The sequence below is a fragment of the Rhinopithecus bieti genome, unplaced genomic scaffold (assembly GCF_001698545.2).
Source record: "Rhinopithecus bieti isolate Rb0 unplaced genomic scaffold, ASM169854v2 scaffold_15296, whole genome shotgun sequence".
NCBI lineage: Eukaryota > Metazoa > Chordata > Mammalia > Primates > Cercopithecidae > Rhinopithecus > Rhinopithecus bieti.
This window is the reverse complement of record NW_016809075.1, coordinates 1,265,298-1,289,097: the sequence shown is the minus strand read 5'-3', so window position 1 is coordinate 1,289,097 and position 23,800 is coordinate 1,265,298. Positions and strand designations below refer to the sequence as shown.

The window sequence follows — 23,800 nt, the reverse complement described above, 5'->3', positions numbered from 1 at the left end:
CCGGCCGTTTTTTGTATTTTTTAGTAGAGACGGGGTTTCACCGTGTTAGCCAGGATGGTCTCGATCTCCTGATCTTGTGATCCGCCCGCCTCGGCCTCCCAAAGTGCTGGGATTACAGACGTGAGCCACCGCGCCCGGCCCGCTTTTTTGTTTCTTAAGGAAAAAACTGAACAATTTTAAATTGGTGATTTAAATTGGTATAGAAATCAGAAATCTAGGATTATGGTAGTCGTGTTTTTGAACAAATGTCCAAACATTCCTAGAAGGCACTCTTGAGGTGAATTAGTTAATTTAAAAAAAGAAATGAGAGATTTTTTTATTAACAAATACTAATATTTGGAAGCTCTAGTACAAATTATTGGAATAGTTAAGTAAAGTTATAGGTCTTGCCTTTCGGGGCTTTGTGTGTATATATACTTTCTTCAATTAACTTTTTAGTGATGATTACATGGTATTCATTATTGTAATGATGATTACATTATATTGTAATTCATCATTGTAATGATGATTACATTATATTCTAAATACATGTAATCTTGAATGTTTGCAGGAAGACTGTTAGCAGTCTCACAAAGAAGTCTGTCCCTTGACCTGTTCCAAAATACAGCTAGCTTTTTTAAAAGTTTTAGCCTACTTAGTCCCCAAGACTAACTCGTAATTTTCTTAGGTCTGAGACCTCAGTAATAATATACCAACTTAATGGAAAAATTGAAAGATATCTTTATAGCTGGAAGAAGTGATCTCAAGAGTACACTTCGGGCCGGGCGCGGTGGCTCAAGCCTGTAATCCCAGCACTTTGGGAGGCCGAGACGGGCGGATCACGAGGTCAGGAGATCGAGACCCTCCTGGCTAACACGGTGAAACCCCGTCTCTACTAAAATACAAAAAACTAGCCGGGCGCGGTTGCGGGGCCTGTAGTCCCAGCTACTCGGAGGCTGAGGCGGGAGAATGGCGGGAACCCGGGAGGCGGAGCTTGCAGTGAGCTGAGATCCGGCCACTGCACTCCAGCCTGGGCGACATAGCGAGACTCCGTCTCAAAAAAAAAAAAAAAAAAAAAAAGTACACTTCGGTTCATAGAACTATTCAAGTGGGAAATGTTTCAGGCAAATTGTCTTTAGTTAGTGACATTTTCATGGATGAATTAAAGAATATTGTAGAGTTGATGTTTGGAGACTGGAGAGATTACTACTACTTCAGCCAACAGATTAATATGATTTTCAAAGTATTGTGACTGTGTAAAGTAAGTGAAACAGAACGATTTTCATTTAATACCTGGGAAGGTGGAATAATCTGACAAGAAGACTGAAATAAAGGTATCTGTTCACTGGCTAGTGTTGCTAGGTAGGTAGGCTAAACTTTGTTAATGACAGGCGCCATTGACTGCCTTTTTTGGTGAATGTAGACCACAGAAGCCTTTAGGTTTTGAGCAGTTGAGATTTTGTTTTTGTTTTTGTTCTTGTTTTTGTGTTGAGATAGAGTCTCGCTCTGTCGCCCAGGCTGGAGTGCAGTGACACGATCCAAGCTCACTGCAACCTCCGCCTCCTGGGTTCCAGCAATTCTCTGCCTCGGCCTCCCGAGTAGCTGGGATTACAAGCACCCACCACCACGCCCAGCTAATTTGTATATTTTTAGTAGAGACTTGGTTTCACCGTCTTGGCCAGGCTGGTCTTGAACTCCTGACCTCGTGATCCACCCGCCTCGGCCTCCCAGAATGCTGGGATTACAGGCGTGAGCCATCGCTCCCGGTGCAGTTGAGATTTTTTTTTACGTCAGAAAGACTGTATGAGGGTCTGCAACTCTTTGCTTCTGAGTTCCTGTTGATCTCTTTAAGTGCCTTCACTTAAGATACTGCTGATACAAAGGATACGATGTTTTCTCCTAAAATCTTAGGCCCACCTAACTTCATGGTTGATAATTTGATTAAAAATAGGAAAAGAAAGATACCAGAGTTAGCTGTCAATCATCCCACTCAGTAGTATTAGGAAAGTTGTCATTGAGCATTGAGTAATTCCATTAGGCTTTCCACCACTGCTGATCAAGCAGCGGTGGCCACCACTAGGCTGAGTCTAGGACAGACACTGCCAGTGGGGTTGAGACTTTTGGGACAGTATAGGCGAAGGAGTGACACACCAGCCTCATAAGAAGCAATATTTATACTTTCAGCTACTTACATGATATCCCTGTTTAGATCCTCCGAGGATTCTCAAGCCTAAACATGTATGTACTGCCTAAACCTGTGTTTCTCTCCCAGTGTTCTGCATCTGAGTGGCACTACCATACATCTTGTTGGATAAACCATAAATGTGAGACAGTCATCTTTGAATCTTAACTCTTCAGTCTCGTCTTGAGCTCGGTTGTTCACAACGTTGCCAATCACATAGGCCTTTCCCTACACACGTATTCCTTCTGCATGGTGAACTCTTTTGGCTCTTGGCATGGCTGAACTCTTTCATCCTTTAGATTTTAGCTTAACTGTCACCTCAGAGAGGGCTTCTCTGACCATTGTAAAGAGTTCTCTTGTTACTTTCTCTCATAGTTTTCTTTTTCATAGCATTTATTACTGTAATTATGTATAGTGTCTATTTGTTTAAAAATTTTGTATAGCATTAGATTTTAAGCTCTGTTGAGGGCAGACAGTGTGTCATTTGGTTTATATTTAGTATACAGTTCAATGTGTCATTTGGTTTATATTTAGTATACAGAACAAAATAAATGTGCAATAAAATAGTGAACATATAAAAGAATGAATGGAAAGAATTTCTCACTCTTCACAGCCTTCTATGAGAAGTGTTTGTAGTAAGAATGTTCCCATACAGTTATTTTTCTTTGGTAGGTGAGTCATTTATTTGGAATCTTACATCTCTCCTCATCCGATGGTTTCTGAAAATGCATTCAGAGTGATCTCACTTGCAAATAGTAACTTCTTGTTATTTTGCATCTTCAGCATCTGGGAGTCTGCTGATGGAGCATTTGATCTGTGGATGCATTCTAGTCCTGTTTACTTTTTTTTTTTTAGATGGAGTGTCGCTCTGCCACCAGGCTGGAGCGCAGTGGTGCAATCTCGGCTCACTACAATCTCCACCTCCCTGGTTCAAGCGATTCTCCTGCCTCAGCCTCCCGAGTAACTGGTACTACAGGCGCCCGCCACCACGCCCGGCTAATTTTTTGTATTTTTAGTAGAGACGGGGTTTCACCGTGTTAGCCAGGATAGTCTCAGTCTCCTGACCTCGTGATCCGCTCACCTTGGCCTCCCAAAGTGCTCTGATTACAGGCGTGAGCCACCGTGCCCGGCTGGTCTAGATCTCTTAACCTTGTGATCTACCCACCTCGGCCTCCCAAAGTGCTGAGATTGCAGGCATGAGCCACCGCACCTGGCCCCGTTTACTTTTATGTGGCCAAATTTCTCAAACTCCTATTTCTGGTATTCCTGAATCTCATCTCGCAAAATATATTCAAATAAACAGCATTAGAGGCAATTATTATAGGCATGCCATCATACTTAACTATATTAGGCATTTAGCGACTCCACAGAGTACTTACTGAGTACCTACTGTATTGTTTTGTAGGGATTTCAGTCTTGTCAGTAAATAAAATGGAACCATTCCTTGCCTTCATGGAACCTTCATTCTAGTTAGGGGAGACAGATACTAGTAAACATAATTAAAAATGCATAATATATTGGAAGGTGATAAGTAATACAGAAAAACAGAACAGGAGATAAGAGAGCTTTGGGAATGTCTTGAGTGTAATTTTAAAGTGAGTGATTAGGGAAGTTGTAATGTTAAAGTGAGTGATTAAGTATCAGCTTTATTGAGCTGATATTTGAGCAAAGTTTTAAGGGAGTTGGAAGTTAACCATGTAGTTATCTGGGAGAAGAACATTCCAGGCAGAGGAAACCACTAGTACAAAGACCTTATAGCTGGAGTGTCTTTCGTATTTGAGGAATAGAAGGAAAAAATAGCAAGAAAGGAAAAAGGGATGATGTCACAGAAGTAGTTGGAGGCCTGATGTGTGGGTCTTGTAGCCCCCTGTAAGGACTTTGACTTTTACTCTGAGGAAAATGGGGAGCCATTGTGTGATCTAAGCAGAGAGTTGATACGATCTTTTTTTTTAAGAGAAGGTTGCTGTGTTAAGAATAGACTTAGCAGGAAGACAAATTTGGAGGCTTTTACTAGGCTTCTAGGTGAGATGTGATAGCTTGGATCAGGGTAGCAGTAGTGAAGGTGGTAAGAAATAGTTACATTATTGATGTATTTTGGAGATAGGTCAATTGCAATCAAGGAAAACTAAAGTTTTTGGCCTGAGAACTGAAAGGATGGAGTTACCATAAACGAATAACGGCAGTGAAGAAGGCTGAGGTGCATTAAATCGGCCTGGCCAACATAGTGAAACCCCGTTTCTACTAGAAATACAAAAGATTAGCCGGTCGTGGTGGCAGGCGCCTGTAATTCCAGCTACTCAGGAGGCTGAGGCAGGAGAATCTCTTGAACCCGGAAGGCAGAGATTGCAGTGAGCCAAGATCGCGCCATTGCACTGCAGCCTGGGCAACAAGAGTAAAACTCCATCTCAAAAAAAAAAAAAAAAAAAAAAAAACCCCCTAAAAAAAAAAAAAAAAAAAAAAAAAGATACAGAACATTTTCAGCATTCCCGAAGGCTCCTTCATGCTCTTTCTCAGTTGGTGGTACCTTTCCCCTCTATCAAGGTAGCCACTATACTGAATTCCATCACCATAGATTAGTTATAGTTTAGCCTACCTTTTATAATTAGCATACCTACAATAAAAGGTAAGTCCAAAATTGCAAACAGAATTGTACCTGCCTCTGTCTACAGTGGAAGAATTTTGGAGTATAAATGCTGTAGAGTGGAGATGTTGAACTCAACAGAAAGGTGCCACATAAAGGACAGATAACAAACTTTTTTTTTCCTCTCTGTATAGACAGTCTCACTCTCTCACCCAGGCTGGAGTGCAGTGGTGCGATCTCAACTCAATGCAGCCTCCACCTTCCGAGTTCAAGTGATTCTCCTGCCTCAGCCTCCCATGTAGCTGGTATTACAGACATGTGCCACCACACCCGGCTAAGTAGAGATGGGGTTTCACCATGTTGGCCAGTCTGGTCTTGAACTCCTGACCTCAGGTGATCTACCCGCCTTGGCCTCCCAAAGTGCTGAGATTATAGACGCGAACCACCGCACCCAGCCCGCAACTTTTAATTTTCTAAAATCTCATGTACAAAAGCCCAAATAGGCATTGCACATTTCTGCCTATGACTACTTATTGTTGTGGTACTTTTCACATCATAATTTAGATAACTTCTTTTATGAAATACTTTGTGTCATTTAAATAGTCCAATGTAGTTTGTTTTCATTGCTCTTCATGATGTGAACTATGTATGCAGTCACACTTTTCATTTAGTGGAAAATTCAGTTTTCAAATTTGGCAGAAAGTAGTATAGGTGGGATTATATTTTATTTGAAGTTTTCGTTTTCCAGGGAAAAAGAATTTGCAATCAGCAGATCCCGGCCTGGTATAAGAATTTTTTAAATGTTCTACAGGTGATGATGAACAGTCTACACGGATGGCTGCAAGTTGGGAAGATGATAAAGTTACAGAAGCATCTTCAAACAGTTTTGTTGCTATTAAAATCGATACCAAAAGGTTTGTTTATGTTTTAATATTTTATTAGTTTTAAAATTTATGAGTATTATTTATCTTTGATTTATAGTGATACTCTTGGACTGTAAGAATGTTGATGTTGGGCTGGGCACGTCTAGCACTTTGGGAGACTGACGTGGGAGGATTGCTTGAGCCCAGGAGTTAGAGACTAGCCTGGGCAACATAGTGAGACCCTGTCTCTACAAAAAATAGTAATACAATTAGGAGTGTGGTGTGTGCCTGTGGTCCCAGCTACTTGGGAGACTGAGGGGAGGATCGCTTGAGCCCAGGAGTTAAGAGACTAGCCTGGGCAACATAGTGAGACCCTGTCTCTACAAAAAATAATAATACAATTAGGAGTGTGGTGTGTGCCTATGGTCCTAGCTACTTGGGAGGCTGACAGGAGGATCACTTGGTCCCTGAAGATTGGGACTACAGTGAGCTGTGATCATGCCACTGCATTCCAGCCTGGGTGACAGAGTCAAACTCTGTCTTACAAAAAAAAAAAGAATGTAGGCCAGGCACAGTGGCTCACGCCGGTAATCCCAGAACTTTGGGAGGCCAAGACAGGCGGATCACTTGAGGTCAGGAGTTTGAAACCAGTCTGGGCAACACAATGAGACCCTGTCTCTACTAAAAAAAAAAAAAAAATACAAAAATTAGCCAGGTGTGGTGGCACATGCCTGTAATCCCAACTACTTGGGAGGCTGAGGTAAGAGGATCACTTGAGCCCAGGAGGTTGAAATTGAGGCTGCAGTGAGCAGTGACTGCATCACTGCACTATAGCCCGGGCGAGAGAGCAAGACTGTCTCAAAAAAAAAAAAAAAAAAAAAAAGAATGTTATGTTTTTGGATATCTAAGGCATATTAGGAACTTAAATTCTAACTGCCATTTGCTAAATGCATCATGAATCCTGCTGAAAAAACTTCAAGCCTTCCTAGTCTACCAAGCAGCCATCTAACATGTACCAGGAATGCAAAAAGAACAGTGATCTCCAGCTTCTAAAAACTTGGAAGTAATGGTAAATCATACATTGAATATCTCTGAGAGGTTGATCACTCACTGTTTTGAATCCTATTTTTGGGAATGGAGTCATTTAATCAATAGAAATAAGGACATTTCTATGTTCCTCACAGTACCTGATGTCCACAAGTCTGTTTTGTTTCTCCATTCCTCCTCCCCATCTTTTAAAAACATTTTTATTATAGGAAGTTTCAAATATATACAATATTGTATAGGAAGTTTCAAACATATATGAAAGTAATGTAACAGTGTAATGTACCCCATGTACTTGTCTACTAGCTTTGGTAATTAATTCATGGTCAGTCTTGTTTCATCTATACCCCCACCCATTTCCACTCAATCCAAATAATTTTGAAGCAAATCACAGTCACTGTATCACTCCATCTATAAATATTTTAGTATGTCTCCAAAATACAAGGATTGTGAATTTTTTAAACATAACTCTAATATTAATAATTCACAAACTAATAATTCTTTACTATCAGATAACCAACCAGTGTTCTACTTTTCAGTTGTCTCTTCAAAGTCATAGTTTTATTACTTTATTGCAGTTTTTTAGTTCAAAATTATTCAAGGACCACACATTGGGATGCATTGATTTCTCTCAGTATGTAGGCCTCTCCTCCAACTCCCCTGCTCTTTGGAATTTGTATTTTAAAGACACCAGATCATTTTTTCTATACATTTGTTCTGTGGTTTCCTCCCATCTGGATTTTGTTGACTGCATCGTGTTAGTGTTCGTTTTCCTTCTGTGTTTTACAAAAATAGTATTAATAGCATTTTGACATACTTTTCCATACCTTTTTCTTTTCTTTTTTTTTTTTTTTTTTGAGACAGAGTCTCACATTGTCCCCTGGGCTGGAGTGCAATGGCACGATCTCGGCTCACTGCAACCTCTGCCTCCCAGGTTCACGCAATTCTCCTGCCTTAGCCTCCCAAGTAGCTGGGATTACAGGCGCACACCACCAAACCCAGCTAATTTTTTGTATTTTCAGTCGAGAGGGAGTTTCACTATGTTGACCAGACTGGTCTCGAACTCCTGACCTTGTGATCCGCTTGCCTTGGCCTCCCAAAGTGCTGGGATTACAGCTGCGAGCCACCATGCCAGGCCAATTTTTGTATTTTTAGTAGAGACAGAGTTTTGCCATGTTTGCCAGGCTGGTCACAATTTCCTCACCTCGTGATCCACCTGCCTTGACCTCCTAAAGTGATGGGATTACAGACGTGAGCCACAGTGCTGGCCTGCCTTTTTTTATGATTGCATAATTATTCAGTTTTTATAGGTAGATAGTTTGTTTTTAATCCTTTGTTATTATAGACTATTACATTATCACATACCTAAGTAAGTCGTAGGCCTTATATCTTCATGTTCCAGGTTAAGATATTGTATTCAGGTATACTTGCCACTGAGGAAGCAGCATGGCAGATACCAAATTAATTTTTTAGCCACCAGATGCAGCCACTAGCTTGTGGGTTGTACGAGGAAATAGTTCTTTCTTTTCTGAGACGAAGTCTCACTCTGTTGTCCCGGCCAGAGTGCAGTGGCGTGATCTCAGCTCACTGCAACCTCCGGCTACCAGGTAGGTTCAAGAGATTCTCCTGCCTCAGCCTCCTCAGTAGCTGGGATTACAGGTGTGCGCCACCATGCCCAGCTAACTTTTGCAGTTTTAGTAGAGACTGGATTTCACCATGTTGGCCAGGTTGGTCTCAACTCCTGACCTCGTGATCCACCCACCTTGGCTTCCCAGAGTGCTTGGATTACAGCTGTGAGCTTTGAGACAGACTTTTGCTCTTGTTGCCCAGGCTGGAGTGCAATGATGCGATCTTGGCTCACTGAAACTTCCGCCTCCTGGGTTCAAGCGATTCTCCCACCTCAGCCTCCCAAGTAGTTGGGATTATAGGCACTTGCCACTGCGCCCAGCTAATTTTTGTATTTTTAGTAGAGATGGTGTTTCACCATGTTGGCCAGGCTGGTCTCAAACTCTTGATCTCAAGTGATCTGCCTGCCTCGGCCTCCCAAAGTGCTGGGATTATAAGCATGAGCCACCATGCCCAGCCACAAATAATTCTTTCATCTGAAAATTATAAAAACAAACCAGAAAAAGTCTTAATGAAATAAGAATTATATTTTTCTCCTTCTACCTGATTGCTGTGAAAGACACTGGTAGTTTCAGGAAAATACTTGTGGTTGGTACAGTAAATTTTATTAAAACAACTCAGTATTTAGAAAATACTTGCATTCATCTAGTAATTTTCTGTTTGATTTTGTTTTATAGTGAAGCCTGCCTACAGTTTTCACAAATCTGTATCCTTTCGTAAAGAATTGCTTATATATATACATTTATTTATCTTCCTTTTGGTATTTATGAAATTTAGAAATTATTCATTTTATTTAGGAAATCATACATTCTTTTTTATGGAAACTTTATTACTAAGTGTCCTCATTGTAGAAAAATATTATAGAAAATTTCAAAGATATATAAAAGTAACTCAACAGTGTAGTGCACCCTGTACATTGAGATAATACATTGTAGCTAAAGATAGGATAGGGAGTTTTAAAAATGTGAATATCTGAAAAAAAATACAGAGCAGTTGGGTTGGAATGTTATAAGTAGTTTGCAAGAGTCAGCTGGCAGCAAGATGGATGGGCAAGGAAGTTATGATAGAGGAGAATGTAGTAGATTCTTCACTTGAATATACCTCATAAATTAACGTGTCACATGTGTTAATACTACAGGTATAATGATGTGGTACTTGAAATTATTTAATAAATATGTTAGATTATGTTGTGAAAATCACAAAGATTTGTTTTCCTTTGTTACCAATAATATTTCATAAAACTACCCTTTTGTTTCACATGAATTGTTAGACTTAATTAAACTGTACAGATCCTGTAGTGTGTGTTCCATCCAGTTTCTTTATTGGAGACAGTGGAATTCCCTTGGAAGTAATAGCAGGAAGTATTTCTGCAGATGAACTTGTTACAAGAATTCACAAAGTCCGACAGGTAAGAAGGAACAGAACTGTTATTTCCGTAAATGGTAGGTCAAGAGTTACAATTTTTTTTTTCTTTTTTTTTTTTTGAGATGAAGTCTTGTTCTGTCACCCAGGCTGGAGTGCAGTGGTGTGATCTCAGCTCAACTGCAGCCTCCACCTCCCAGGTTCAAGTGATTCTCCTGCCCCAGCCTCCCAAGTAGCTGAGATTACAGGCACAATACAATTTTTGTATTGTTAGTAGAGACGGGGTTTCACCTTGTTGGCTAGGCTGGTCTCAAACTCCTGACCTCAGGTGATCTGCCCGCCTTGACCTCCCAAAGTGCTGAGACTACAGGCGTGAGCCACCGCACCCTTCCTGACATTGGAATATTTTTGGAGCCCCTCTGTATGTTTTGGAAACTGCTGTGCCAAAAATTTTAAAAGGTAGTAAGTACTGTCTTCATCACCTGTTTTGTAAATAGCATAAAGTTATAGGTGCCAGTAGCCAGTACTTAATACTTGACTGACTTCTTTACCCTTTTTTTTTTTTTTTTTTTTTGAGATGGAGTCTCACTCTGTTGCCCAGGCTGGAGTGCAGTGGACTGATCTCAGCTCACTGCAACCTCTACCTCCCAGGTTCGAGCGATTTTTCTGCCTCAGCCTCCCCAGTGGCTGTGATTACAGGCACGTGCCACCATGCCCAGCTAAATTTTTGTATTTTTAGTAGAGACGGGGTTTTGCCATCTTGTCCAGGCTAGTCTTGAACTCCTGACCTCAAGTGATCTGCCCACCTTGACCTCCCAAAGTGCTGGAATTACAGGCATGAGCCACCATGCCCAGCCATCTTTTACCCCAATCTCAAAACATAATGAACATCACCATAACTTTGTTGAAAGAGAAAGCTGCTGTCATATTAAGGCTCTAACTGTATATTGCTTAATATATTTTAAGGATTTTATACTCAGTAATTAATCATTTCTATCTACTTTGGACAAATGGCTAATAGGTTTGTAACTTTTTTCTTTGAAATCTAATTTGAGGGAAAATTAATGGTGTGCTTTAACAAATCTTTTTATGGTCTTGCCACCTTGCAGGTAAATTCCATAATGTGATTATATCATGCTTAGGATTATACATTTTGGACTCATCTGTTTATGAACATTTCATATTTCTCTTTTTATAGAGTATAAATTAACCTGTATTTTGGTCTCTACTGCCAAGTTTAGATTCTTATCTATTAATTAAAATCCAATTTATTTATTTTCTCCCTAGATGCATTCGCTAAAAAGTGAAGCATCAGTAGCAAATGACAGTCAGTCGGAAAGTTCAGTGTCTACTCCATCTGCCTCATTTGAACCTAACAACACTTGTGAAAACTCTGAGTCCAGAAATGCAGAGCTTTGTGAGATACTACCCACTTCTGATACAAAGTCAGATACTGCAACAGGTAACTTTTAATGTACCTTTTTGAGTACAATAGAAGCTCCTTCACTGCATTTTAATATTTAAGTATTAATATTTTAAAAATAAATATATCGTATGTATTTTTCTTCACATTTATTTAGCTTAAAATTTAAGGACTGTATTAAGTACACATGTGTCATTTAGTGGCAGAAGACGATAAAGTCAGTGAATGTCAACTTGACTCCCAAATAGTCAACAATCCAGAGCAATTGATTTATAATTTCTGCTATTGTGCTATATGCTTCAAGGAATGTCATGACACTGAGCAGTTTTAAAAATCTCTTACTAGCCTAGAGAATTCTGAAAGGTTCAAATGAACTAATGTATTATATTTGGAATTGTTTTATAGCATGTAAAAGCTATATAAATTTAAGAAAATAGTATTATATGTCTATTTTTTAATTAGAGGTAAAAGATAATTATGACATAGAGCTTGTAGAAGTAAGAGGTGTGACTGTAAACTCATTGATAGAAAAGGCAAAAGAGAAATTTTATACTGAATTTTTGGGATTGTGGTTGGAGTTGTTTGGTGTAATGTAGCTTTGTATTAGGCTACCCAGGGGTAGATAAATCAAGATGTTAGAATATTAGTGTCCTAAAAGATGATTCTACTCCAGTATCCCACACAAATAATCATCAGGCTTTTATTTGAATGCATTCAATGATGGGAAGCTCATTACCTTGCTAGGATGCCTGTTCTGTTGTTGAACAGCTCTAGTTTTTAGAAAGAGTCTTCCTCATATTGAGCTGAAATTTGATGCCCCATAACTTCCTGTTAACATTAGTGCTGCCTTGTGGAGTTACACATGACAGGTTTTGACTATTTGAAGTACAGCTGTTTGTCTCATTTTGAGGTTTTACATCCATGGATCGTTCAACTTCTGGATATGTACAGACCTGAAGGACTCTATTATGGATGTTCATTTAGGTCTACAACAGAATAATTACTTTAATTATATTTACCTGGATATATATTATTTCCAAAATGCTTCATTCCGTTTTGAAGATAGATACGTGTTTCCCTCTGGTATAATATTCCTTCAGCCTGAAAATTTTCCTTTAGCATTACTTATTGTACAGGTCTGGAGTTTTCTTTATGGGAAATGACTTTGTTTCATCTTCATTCTGGAAGGATATTTTTGCTGGATATAAAAATTTTGTGTTTACAGTTACAGGTATTGTCCACCATGTTCTGGTCTTCATAGTGTTCTATGAGAAGTCTCCACAAATTCTGATTGTTCCTCCCTGTAAGGAGTATGTTGGTTTGGCTGCTTTCAGGATTTCTTTCTTTCTTTGTTTTTTAGCAATTTGACTGTGATATGCCTAAGTGTATTTTTCTTTGTATTTATCCTGTTTTTGGTTTGCCTAGTTTCTTGCATCTGTAAATGTGTGACTTTCACCAAGTTTGGGAAGTTTGGTCCATATATCTTGCTGGAATGAATTACATGTATATTAGGCTTCATGATATTGTCCCACAGGTTTATTTTTTTCACTCTTATTTTTTCTTCTTTGGATTGGATAATTCTGTTGATCTACAAGTTCACTGACTCTTTATCATCTCCATTCTGATATTAAGCCCATCCAGTGAATTTTTTATTTTAGATAAAATTCTGTTACACATTTTTTTAGTGCTAGGATTTCTGTTTCTATCTTATTATAACTTTTTATTTTGAAACAGTTTGACTCATAAGTTACAACAGTTGTGCAGAATGAGTACTCTTAATCTATGTTTTATTCTTTTAATTCATTTCAAGTGTATTTCCCTTTTCCTCATTTGAGTTATAATGGCTGCTTTAAAGTCCTTGTCTGACAGTTTCAATATGTAGCTCATCTGAGGATTGGTTTGTGTTGATCACCTTTACCCTTTAGAATGGGTCACATTTTCCTTTTTGTTTATATGTCAAAAAATGCTGGATTATATCTTGTACATTGTCGTAGACACTCTGGGTTTCATTGTATTCCTGTGAAGAGTGTTGTTTTTGTTTTAGTAGACAGTTAACTTGGCTAGACTAAAACTGCAAGGTCTGGCTTATCTGAGGTGGGTAGCAACTCTAATCTCAGTTTTTTGTAGCTTACAAATTTTTTTTTTTTTTTTTTTTTTTTTTTTTGGTCAGTAGTGGTTGTTCACACCTATAATCCCAGTGCTTTGACAGGCCAAGGTGGGCAGATTGCTTGAGCCCAGGAGTTTGAGACCAGCCTGGACAACATGGCAAAACTCTTGTCTCTACAAAAATCCAAAATTAGCCAGGTGTGGTGGTACATGCCTGTAATTTCAGCTATTTAGGAGGCTGAGAGATGGGAGGGTTGCTTAAGCTGGGGAGGTTGATACTGCAGTGAGCTGTGATCATGTCACTGCAGTCCATCCTGGGTGACAGAGCCAGACCCTGTGTCTAAAAAAAAAAATTTTTTTTTTTTTTTTTTGAGATGGGGTCTGGCTCTGTCTCCCAGGCTGGAGTGCGGTGGCAGAAACACAGCTCACTATAATCTCCAACTCCTGGGCTCACGTGATCCTGCTGCTTCAGCTGCCTGAGTAGCTAGGACTCCAGGTGTGCACCACCACACCTGGCTAAATTTTTTTTTTTTTTTTTTGAGACGGAATTTTGCTCTTGTTGCCCAGACAGGAGTGCAATGGCACGATCTTGGCTCACCACAACCTCCACCTCCCAGGTTCAAGCGATTCTCAAGCATGCGCCACCACACCCGGCTAATTTTGTGTTTTTAGTAGGGATGGGTTTCTCCATGTTGATCAGGCTGGTCTCAAACTCCCGACCTCAGGTCATCTGCTTGCCTTGGCTTCCCAAAGTGCTGGGATTATAGGTATGAGCCACCGCGCCCAGCCTAATTTTTAAATTATATTCTTTGCAGAGGTGGGGTCTCACTATGTTACTTAGTCTGTCTCAAACTCCTGTCCTCCAGTAATCCTCCTGCCTTGCCCTCTGAAAGTGCTGGGATTACAGGCATGAGCCATTGCATCCAGGCCTGTAACTTAAAAAAACAAACAAACAAACAAAACTTTTTATTATGGAAAATTTCAAACATATACAGAAATAGAAAAAAAAATAGTATAAGAAAACCTGATTAATCCATTGCCTAGCTTCATGGCCAGTATTCTCATCTGTGCTCTCCACTCCTCTTCTTTTTCCACTTATTTAGAACAAATCTCAAGTAAAATATTTCAGTATGTATCTCTAAAATATAAGGAAGGAATGTAAATCTTTTAAGATTATATATAGTTGCCTTTTAGAATAATTTTTTTTTTTTTTTTTTGAGACAGAGTCTCACTGTGTTGCCCAGGCTGCAGTGCAGTGGTGTGATCTCAGCTCTCTGCAACCTCCACCTCCCGGGTTCAAGTAATTCTCCTGTCTCAGCCTCCTGAGTAGCTGGGATTACAGGCATGCACCACCACGCCTGGCTAATTTTTGTATTTTTAGTAGAGATGGGGTTTCACCATGTTGGCCAGGCTGGTCTTGAACTCCTGACCTCAGGTGATATGCTCGCTCGCCTCAGCTCCCAAAGTGCTGGGGTTGCAGGCGTGAGTCACCGTGCCTGGCCAAAATAAATTTTAATTATGTAAATTTGCAAGCATTTCTAGAGAGAGAACAGAATAACGAACTCGAGGTACTCATCATCCTGCATGAGTGATTCCTGTTATTTGGTCAGTTTTTGTTATCTGTCTCCCTGTATGACCATCTCTCCCAGGTTATTTTGAAGCAAATCTCAGGCATTTATATGCTTTCATGTTTTAAAATATCAGTATCTAAAAGATAAGAAATTTAAAAAAATAACCACAATACTATTATCAAGCCAGAAAGTTTCATAGTAATCCTTTTTGTCATCAATTATCTAGGCAATATTTATATTACACTTTTTTTTCAGTTTGATATATTGCTATTGGTTGATGTGTTTTTAAATTTATTATATAGATTTCTGCTCTCCCTGGTAGTTTTTCCTATAGTTTTCCACATTCTGGATTTTACTGCATCCCCATGGAATTGTGTAAGATGTTCCTCTGTCCCCTTTATTCCTCTAAATTTGTAAAGCTACAGACTTGATCAGGTCAGCTTCATTATTCTTTTTGACAAGACCACTTTATAGATGATGATGTATATTTCTCTCAGGAGATACATTATGCCTGTTATTCCAGTTGGCTTTTTAAGCCTAAAGGCAGAACTTCTCTTAATACATTTTTATTATTTTATCAGTTGTTTTAGCTTATTGAGGGTTTTTTCCAATCCAAAATTTTTTTTTTTTCTTTTGAGACAGAGTCTCGCTCTGTCACCCAGGCTGGAGTGCAGTAGTGCGATCTTGGCTCACTGTAGCCTCTGCCTCCCAAATTCAAGTGGTTCTTCTGTCTCAGCCTCCCAAGTAGCTGGGATTACAAGCACCCACAACCATGCCCAGCTAATTTTTGTATTTTTAGTGGTGACGAGGTTTCATCATGTTGGGCCAGGCTGGTCTCAAACTCCTGACCTCAAATGATCCACCCACCTCAGCCTCCCAAAGTGCTGAGACTACAGGCGTGAGCCACCATACCCGACCTAGAATTTTTCATTTAGGAATTAGCAGTTAAATATGAGTGTTAATAAGCTATTTCACACAATTTTGGGTCACCCATGAAGTTACACATGGGCCAGGTACAATGACTCATGCCTGTGATTGCAGTACTTTGGGAGGCCAAGATTACTTGAGCTCAGGAGTTCAAGACCAGCCTGGGCAGGGTGACAAAACCCAGTCTCTACACAAAATACAAAAATTAGCCAGGCATGTTAGCATGCACTTGTAGCCCCAGCTACTAGGGAGGCTGAAGTAGGAGGATGACTTGATCCCAGGAGGCAGAGGTTGCAGTGAGCCAAGATCATGCCACTGCTCTCCAGTCTGGGCAACAGAGCTAGACCCTGTCACAGAAAAAAAAAGTTACAAATTTATATTTTACATCTTCAAGTCACTTATAAAAATACCAAAGACAGAGAACTCTGTGACATACAATTGGAAATCTTCCTGTATATAACATCTATCCATTTCTCATTGAGTAGGAGTCGTAGATTCACCTAACTGTACTCTTATTCAACACTTTTCCCCTATCTTGTCCACAAGTTATCTTCATAAGATGTTAAATTTTTGCTGATAATAAGACATGTCCTCAGCATTCATTTTATTTGCTAAAGAAAGGTGGTTAATTTCCTGTTGAGCCTCTACTGGCTGCTAGTGGTTACCACTTCTTATCCAGGAGTTGCATTCAGTGATACACTGGTAAACGTTTGTCAGAAGTCTCTGTGGAAGCAAAGGTCCATATTTGTAGTATTTGCTAATTTCCAAGGTGTAAATACTCTCACTTGGTTGATTTCAAGTTACCTAAGTTATGCCCCTGAATGGAGAGAGGGAAGAGATATGCACCCTCGTCTCTGCTTAGTCCTACTAATTATTTTTACTACTACTGTAGTAACGAAAATGCTTACCATGTGCCAGTCTCAGTTAAGTTGTAAGCATTTTACTTGTATTAACACGTATTTCTTATAGCAACCGTGTGAGGTTACTGTCCCCATTTTACTGATGAGGTACAGAGGGATTAAGAAACTTACTGAAATGACTTTGTGGCTCCCGAGTCCTTGTTCGCCATTGACTGTAAAGAGGAATCAAGTTGGTGGCAAGTTGTAAGGAAGGGAATGATAGAGGTCTTCTTGAGCAGGCCAGGACAAAAGTCTGTCTTTCAGGAAATCCTTCAAGGAAAACTAGCATAAAGAGGCCCTCTAAGGAACCACTGTGGTCAGCAGAAGCAGATTCCTTGGACCAGTGTAAGTCTAGAGCCATACCCGGGATCAAACCTGGCCTCTATTGCTCACTGCTCAATAGCCACAGCCACATTTTAATTAAAATTAGTTACAATTAAAATTTTTGTCCCTCACTTTCAGTAACCTCATTTTAGATGTTCAACAGCCGCGTGTCTAGTGGCTGCTGTATTAGACAGTATAGATATTGGACAGCACTGCTCTAGAGTGAAGCCTACCCGTAGCCAGGCATGCCTCCTGCCAGATTGGTATTTCTTCATGTTTTACATCTGACCTTCACCTTGGTGATCTTAACTTGGTAACTGCCTTATTTCTATTTGTGAACAGTTTTATCCACGTCTAAACTTTAGGATTAGTAATAGCATATTTAACTCCTCCATTTTTAGGGAAAATATATAATGCTTAAGATACAAAATTATTAACAGATGCTATAACCTAGATTTATTCCTTTAAAAAGTTGCATTAAATGCAGTTCTTATTTCTTTTCATTTAATAATTAAGGAGGAGAAAGTGCAGGCCATGCCACTTCCTCTCAGGAGCCTAGTGGATGCTCAGATCGGAGACCTGCAGAGGACCTCAGCATCAGAGTGGAAAGGTTTGCTCTTCTTTTGCAAATAGCATTTTGTTTAAAAGACAGTGGTTTTCAGTTATTTCATTAATTTGAATTAAAACTAAAGTTATACAAATGAAGTTTTAGAATTCTGAGTTGAAATTTTTGATCACCTAATTTGTATCCTTAAACATTACACTCTAAGTGTAAAACTTTTCTGTATGTCTGAAGTCACCAGTCAGCTTTTGGTCTGATCATTCTAAGAATCCCCTTTTTAATGGTATTTTGGTACATAGGTGTTTCCATCTGTCACTTCTGCTTTTATCTCTTTATGCCATAAGGATAATAAGGATAATAAGCTCCAGATGGGCAAGAACTTCAGCTCATTTCATGACTATGTACTGAGCTTGAGTTCTGCATAAGTGGGTGTCTACTAAATGGCATTTTTCATTAGTTAGTCTAATAATCAGATACAAATTTCTGGCTCTTGGTAGTTTCTAGTATTTTTAATGATACAATAATTGTCAAATCATAGTCTTTTATTACAGACGTGCACCACCACACCCGGCTAATTTTTTTTGTATATTTAGTAGTGACAGGGTTTCACCACGTTGGCCAGGCTGATCTTGAACTCCTGACTTCAGATGATCTGCTTGCCTTGGCCTCCCAAAGTGCTGGGATTACAGGCGTGAGCCACCACACCTGGCCTGTTAATGGTTTTTTGTTTGTTTGTTTTTGAGATGAAGTCTGGCTCTGTTGCCAGGCTGGAGTGCAGTGGTGTGATCTCGGCTCACTGCAACCTCCTCCTCCCAGTTCAAGTAATCCTCATACCTCAGCTTCCTGAGTATCTGGGATTACAGGTGTGCGCCACCGTGACTGGCTAATTTTTGGTAGAGACGGTTTTGCCATGTTGGCCAGGCTGGTCTCGAACTCCTGGCCTCGGGTGATCCACTGGCCTTGGCCTCTCAAAGTGCTGAAATCACAGGCTTGAGCCACCATGTCCGGCCAGGATATGCAATGTTTTATTAAAGCTAACAGATGTGAAATAGGAATCTTTTAACGAATCTTTAGTTAAAATGCATTATTTTGTTTATTTCATTATAGTTTTTTTTCCCCCCCGAGACGGAGTTTTGCTCTTTCCCCCAAGCTGGAGTGCCCTGGCACAATCTCGGCTCACTACAACCTCCACCTCCTGGATTCAAGCGATTCGCCTGCCTCAGCCTCCCAAGTAGCTGAGATTACAGTTGCCCACCACCACGCCTGGCTAATTTTTGTATTTTTAGTAGAGACGGGGTTTCACCATGTTGACCAAGCTGGTCTCGAACTCCTGACTTCAGGTGATCCTCCCACCTCGGCCTCCCAAAGTGCTGGAATTACGGGCATGAGCCACCATGCCCAGCCACGTCATTATGTTTAAAATGGGCAGAATTATCTGGCAAAGATAATACATAATACCATGAATTCGTCTTTTTATTTGAATAAGTTTCAAACCTCAATGTTGAAAAAATAGTGTAATGACCACCTTTCAACTTTTTTCTTTTTTTTTTCTTCTGATTCATTTGAAAGTCGCAGACATAATTTCACTTCATGCCTAGATACTTCAGCATGCATCTCCTAGGAAGACATTGGCTGAGGGTCTGTGGGCTTTGAGCAAGGACTCCAGCCTAGGCTGGAGGATCTGTGCTCACAGACCCATGTCCTGCCCCCTTCTGGTACCCAGGCAGGCATAGTGACCATTGAGAAGTAGATGCCAGCCAGGCATAGTGACTCACGCCTGGAATCCCAGCACTTTGGGAGGCCGAGGTAGGTGGATCAACTGAGGTCAGGAGTTTGAGACCAGCATGAGCAACATGGTGAAACCCTGTCTCTACTAAAAATACAAAAATTACCTGGACATAGTGGTGGGTGCCTGTAATCTCAGCTACTCGGGAGGCTGAGACAGGAAAATTGCTTGAATCCAGGAGGTAGAGATTGCAGTGAGCTAAGATTATGCCATTGCACTCCAGCCTGGGCAACAAGAGAGAAAATCCATCTCCAAAAAAAAAAAAAGTCAATGCCCAAATGTAGAAGTTATGGAACAGTCAATTTGTTACTAAATTAGATGTAGTGTAGCTTTTCACCCAGATTAAAACAAACTTACATTTGTATTTCTCAGAAGAAAATTCTACAAATGGTCTGTAAATACATTTATACACCATTTTCAGATGGTGTATATTTTCATATATAAACACAATACCATTATCATACTCGAGAAATTCTAAATTGATACAGTAAGATTATCTAATTTGTTGTTAAAATTCAGATTTCCCAGTTGCTCCAATAATGGCCCTTTTAACTTTTTTTTCCTTGATTCAAGATCCAGTCAAGGATTGTTCATTGCATTTAGTTTAGATTCTAAATCCAAGGCATTTCTATTCTTGTTTGCATTTTTGATGATTTAGACATTTTGAAGAGTCTAGGTTAGTTATTTCTACAACGTCCTTTGATCTGGTCCCTGTTCTATCATTAGATTCAGATTAAACTCTGATAAGAACATTACCAAGATACTGTTTTGTCCTTTCCATTACTCATATCAGGAGACAAGTAATATCAGATGTATGCAATATTGGAAATGTAAAGTTTATTTGGTTAGGATAGTATCTGTTGGGTACCCTTTTCATTTTCTAATACGTAAGTTGTCTATGGGGTGATTCTTTGAAACGGTAAATATCCTACTGCTTAAAAACTTTCACCCGCTAGTTTCGGCATTCATTGATTTTTGCTGTAATCACCTATTTCATTGATGTTTAAAAATTGTGGGCCAGGCGCGGTGGCTCAAGCCTGTAATCCCAGCATTTTGGGAGGCCGAGACGGGCGGATCACGAGGTCAGGAGATCGAGACCATCCTGACTAACCCAGTGAAACTCCGTCTCTACTAAAAAATACAAAATCTAGCCTGGCGAGGTGGCGGGTGCCTGTAGTCCCAGCTACTTGGGAGGCTGAGGCAGGAGAATGGCGTAAACCTGGGAGGGGAGCTTGCAGTGAGCTGAGATCCAGCCACTGCACTCCAGCCTGGGGACAGAGCGAGACTCCGTCTCAAAAAAAAAAAAAAAAAATGTGGTATTTTCTTCATTCTATTTTTTCTACATTATCAGCTAGCATTCTTCTGTAGAGAAATGCTTTCATCCACTTTCTCCTCTACTTTCCATCTGCTCACCCCCACTGCCTTTTTCCAGTAAACTACTTATTGGACACCAGCACCCAGATGAAGGAATAGAAAATTACCAGTGCTCGTCTGGCGCAGTGGCTCACACCTGTAATCCCAGCACTTTGGGAGGCCGAGGTGGGCGGGTCACTTGAGATCAGGAGTTCGAGACCAGCCTTGCCAACATGGTACAACCTTGTCTCCACTGAAAATACAAAAATTAGCTGGGCGTGGTGGTGTGCATCTGTAGTCCCAAGCTACTGAGAAGTCCGAGGTAGGAGAATCACTTGAACCCGGGAGGCAGAGGTTGCAGTGAGCCGAGATCATGCCACTTCACTTCTGGGCAACAAAGTGAGACCTTGTCTCAAAAAAAAAAAAAAAAGAAAATTAACAGTACCTAACCAGCTTTCCTTATGCCCCTTCCCAATTATGGATTCCCTCTGTAAGATGATCACTATCCTGAATCTAACACTGTAGGTTAGTCTGTTTGTGAACTTTGTGATGGAATCATCCAACATGTATTTTTGTGTTTGATCTCCTTTGTTTAGCTTTGTATTTTGAGGCTTATCCATGTTGCATGTTGCAGTAATTGGTGCACTCTCACTACTTTATTAGTATTCTATTTGACTCTACTATGATTTATTAATCCATTCTACTATTGATGGGTATTAGGATTGTTTTCTGTTTGGGGCTATTTGAATGGAACTGCTATGAGGAACATTCTTGTATATGTCTTGGTGAACATGTGTACACATTTCTTCTGGGCATATATATGAAAAGCGGGAATTTCTGGGTTACAGATACTGATCAAACAGCTTTCCAAAGTGGTTAGGCCAATTTACAGTTCCCCTTAGCAGTTGAGACATGTCACAGATGCTTTTTTTTTCTCTCATGTGTTACTATCCATTTCTCTCTTCTTTTTGGTGCACAAATTGCCCCAAATTTGACTTGTTGGAATCCCCTTCATATTGGGTCTTCTGGCCTTTTGACATGTCTCCAACATTCCTTGAGTACTCACTCCTTTGATTGCTGGCACATGTTGTTCAGCTGAGTTCTAATAAATGTATACACCAAACACTTTTAGAGAAAATACCATTTTTCATTTAAAAAAATGAAATATAATTCACTACCATGAAATTGAAAGTGTACAATTCAGTGAGTTTTAGTATATTCACAAGGTTGTGCATCCATTACCACTGTCTAATTTCAGAATCATTATTTTATTTTTTAATTTTTTTATTTTTTGGAGATGGAGTCTCGCTCTGTTGCCCAGGCTGGAGTGCAGTGGCGCCATCTCGGGTCACTGCAACCTCCGTCTACTGGGTTCAAGTGATTCTCCTGGCTCAGCCTCCTTAGAAGCTGGGATTACAGGCCAGGGCGCGATGCTCAAGCCTTATCCCACAACTTGGGAGCCGAGACTGGCGATCCACGAGGTCAGGAGATCGAGAATCCGTGTAACACGGTAAACGCCCGTCTTACCTAAAAATCAAAAACTAAGCGGCGAAGTGCGGTCCTGTTCCCAGCTACTCGGAGTCTGAGGCAGGAGAAGCGTAACTCGGGAGGCGGAGCTTGCAGTGAGCTGAGATCTGGCCACTACACTCCAGTCCGGGCGACAGAGCGAGACCTCCGCTCAAAAAAAAAAAAAAAAACAAAAAAAGGAAGCTGGATTACAGGCGACGCCACCACGGGGCCGGCTGTTTTTTTTTTAGTGAGCAGGTTTCCCATGTGTCAGGCTGAGTCTAAACTCTTACCTCGTGATCTGCCCAGCTCGCCCGGCCTCCCAAAGTGCTGGGATTACAGGCATGAGCCACCGTGCGTGGCCTATGTTATTAGTTTTTGAGATGCCATTTCATTACATTGCACGCTACCATGCTCAGCTAATTTTGTATTATTTATTTATTTATTTATTTATTTATTTATTTATTTATTTATTTTCTGAGGCAGAGTCTCACTCTCTCACCCAGGCTGGAGTACAGTGGCATCATCTCGGCTCACTGCAACCTCCGCCTCCTGGCCGTTTGAGCCAGGTTTGAGCCACTGTGCCTGGCCTAATTTTTTATTTTTTGTAAAGATGGAGTCTCAAGTTGTTGCCCATACTGGTTTCAAACTCCAGGGCTTAGGCTGTCCTCCTTCCTCAGCCTCCTGCAGTGCTGTGATTACAGATGTGAGCTACCACACCCAGCCTCCATTTGTTTGTCTATTTCAGACCAGGGTCTCCCTTTGTCACCCAGGCTGGAATGTGGTAGCGCGAACGTGGCTCACTGCAGCCTCGACCTCCCGGGTCAAGCAATTCTCTCACCTCAGCCCCGATAGACAGGGTTTTGCCATGTTGCTCAGGCTGGTCTTTAGCTCAAGAGATTCAACCACCTTGACCTCCCAAAGTGTTGGGATTACAGGTGTGAGCCACTGTGCCTGGCCTCCATTCATTTTTAATTGATGAACTTCTTACAGTTGAGAATCAAGTTGGTGTTAGTAATTTGGTATTAATAATTTGCTGGCCTTAAGTTTTTGTTTTATTTTACAGTTTTTTTTTTTTTTTTTTTTTTTAACTATAGTGCTATTTACTTTTATATAAGGAGTAGAGCATTTATCAGTCACTGATTTATATATTTGCTTGAAAATGTATTTGTAGATTTTAAAGTCAATGTCAGGTATATCAGAAGGAAAAAGGGAAACTAATTATAAGTGGGAAGTGAGGCATTTAGACTGAAGCTAGGCTTCTGATGGGCTCTCGTTGACTCCAGGATTTCTGTAGGAGCCTGAAGCCAGGCAGATAAATTGTTGCTTGCTTTTTGTTTCTTTATTTCTCCAATTGTTTTAGCTAAATCCATCTCCTAAATATGTTTTATATTAATATGATGTGTCTCAATTAGTGTGTGTGTGTTTTTTTTTTTTTAATACAGACTAACAAAAAAACTTGAAGAAAGGAGAGAAGAGAAAAGAAAAGAGGAAGAACAGGTAAAGTTCATGCAGTTAGCATTGTTTTATCCTCTCATTAACTGAGGTTATGATTGATTATTCTATTCAGTGTGGCAGGCCTAGGGTGACTTCCTAGTTTTAGTTCAGTGTTGCAGCACTATGAAGATAATTCCTATCTGTTTTCTCTAGTAGAGTCATAGGATATACATTTTTTGTGTTCTTTTCGTAAATTGCTACGAATGCTT

The 23,800-nt window shown here is 40.1% G+C and overlaps 1 protein-coding gene across 1 annotated transcript in view; it reads left to right on the top strand.

Moving 5' to 3' along the window:
• The window catches only part of UBXN4 (UBX domain protein 4), a 44,183-nt gene that overhangs the window by 2,572 nt on the left and 17,811 nt on the right, over positions 1-23,800 (top strand). The window contains exons 2-7 of the mRNA XM_017888459.1: positions 5,554-5,656; positions 8,953-8,981; positions 9,565-9,683; positions 10,925-11,099; positions 17,404-17,497; positions 23,540-23,594. Coding sequence (XP_017743948.1) covers positions 5,554-5,656; positions 8,953-8,981; positions 9,565-9,683; positions 10,925-11,099; positions 17,404-17,497; positions 23,540-23,594 — 575 coding nt within the window. The remainder of the gene's footprint in view (positions 1-5,553; positions 5,657-8,952; positions 8,982-9,564; positions 9,684-10,924; positions 11,100-17,403; positions 17,498-23,539; positions 23,595-23,800) is intronic.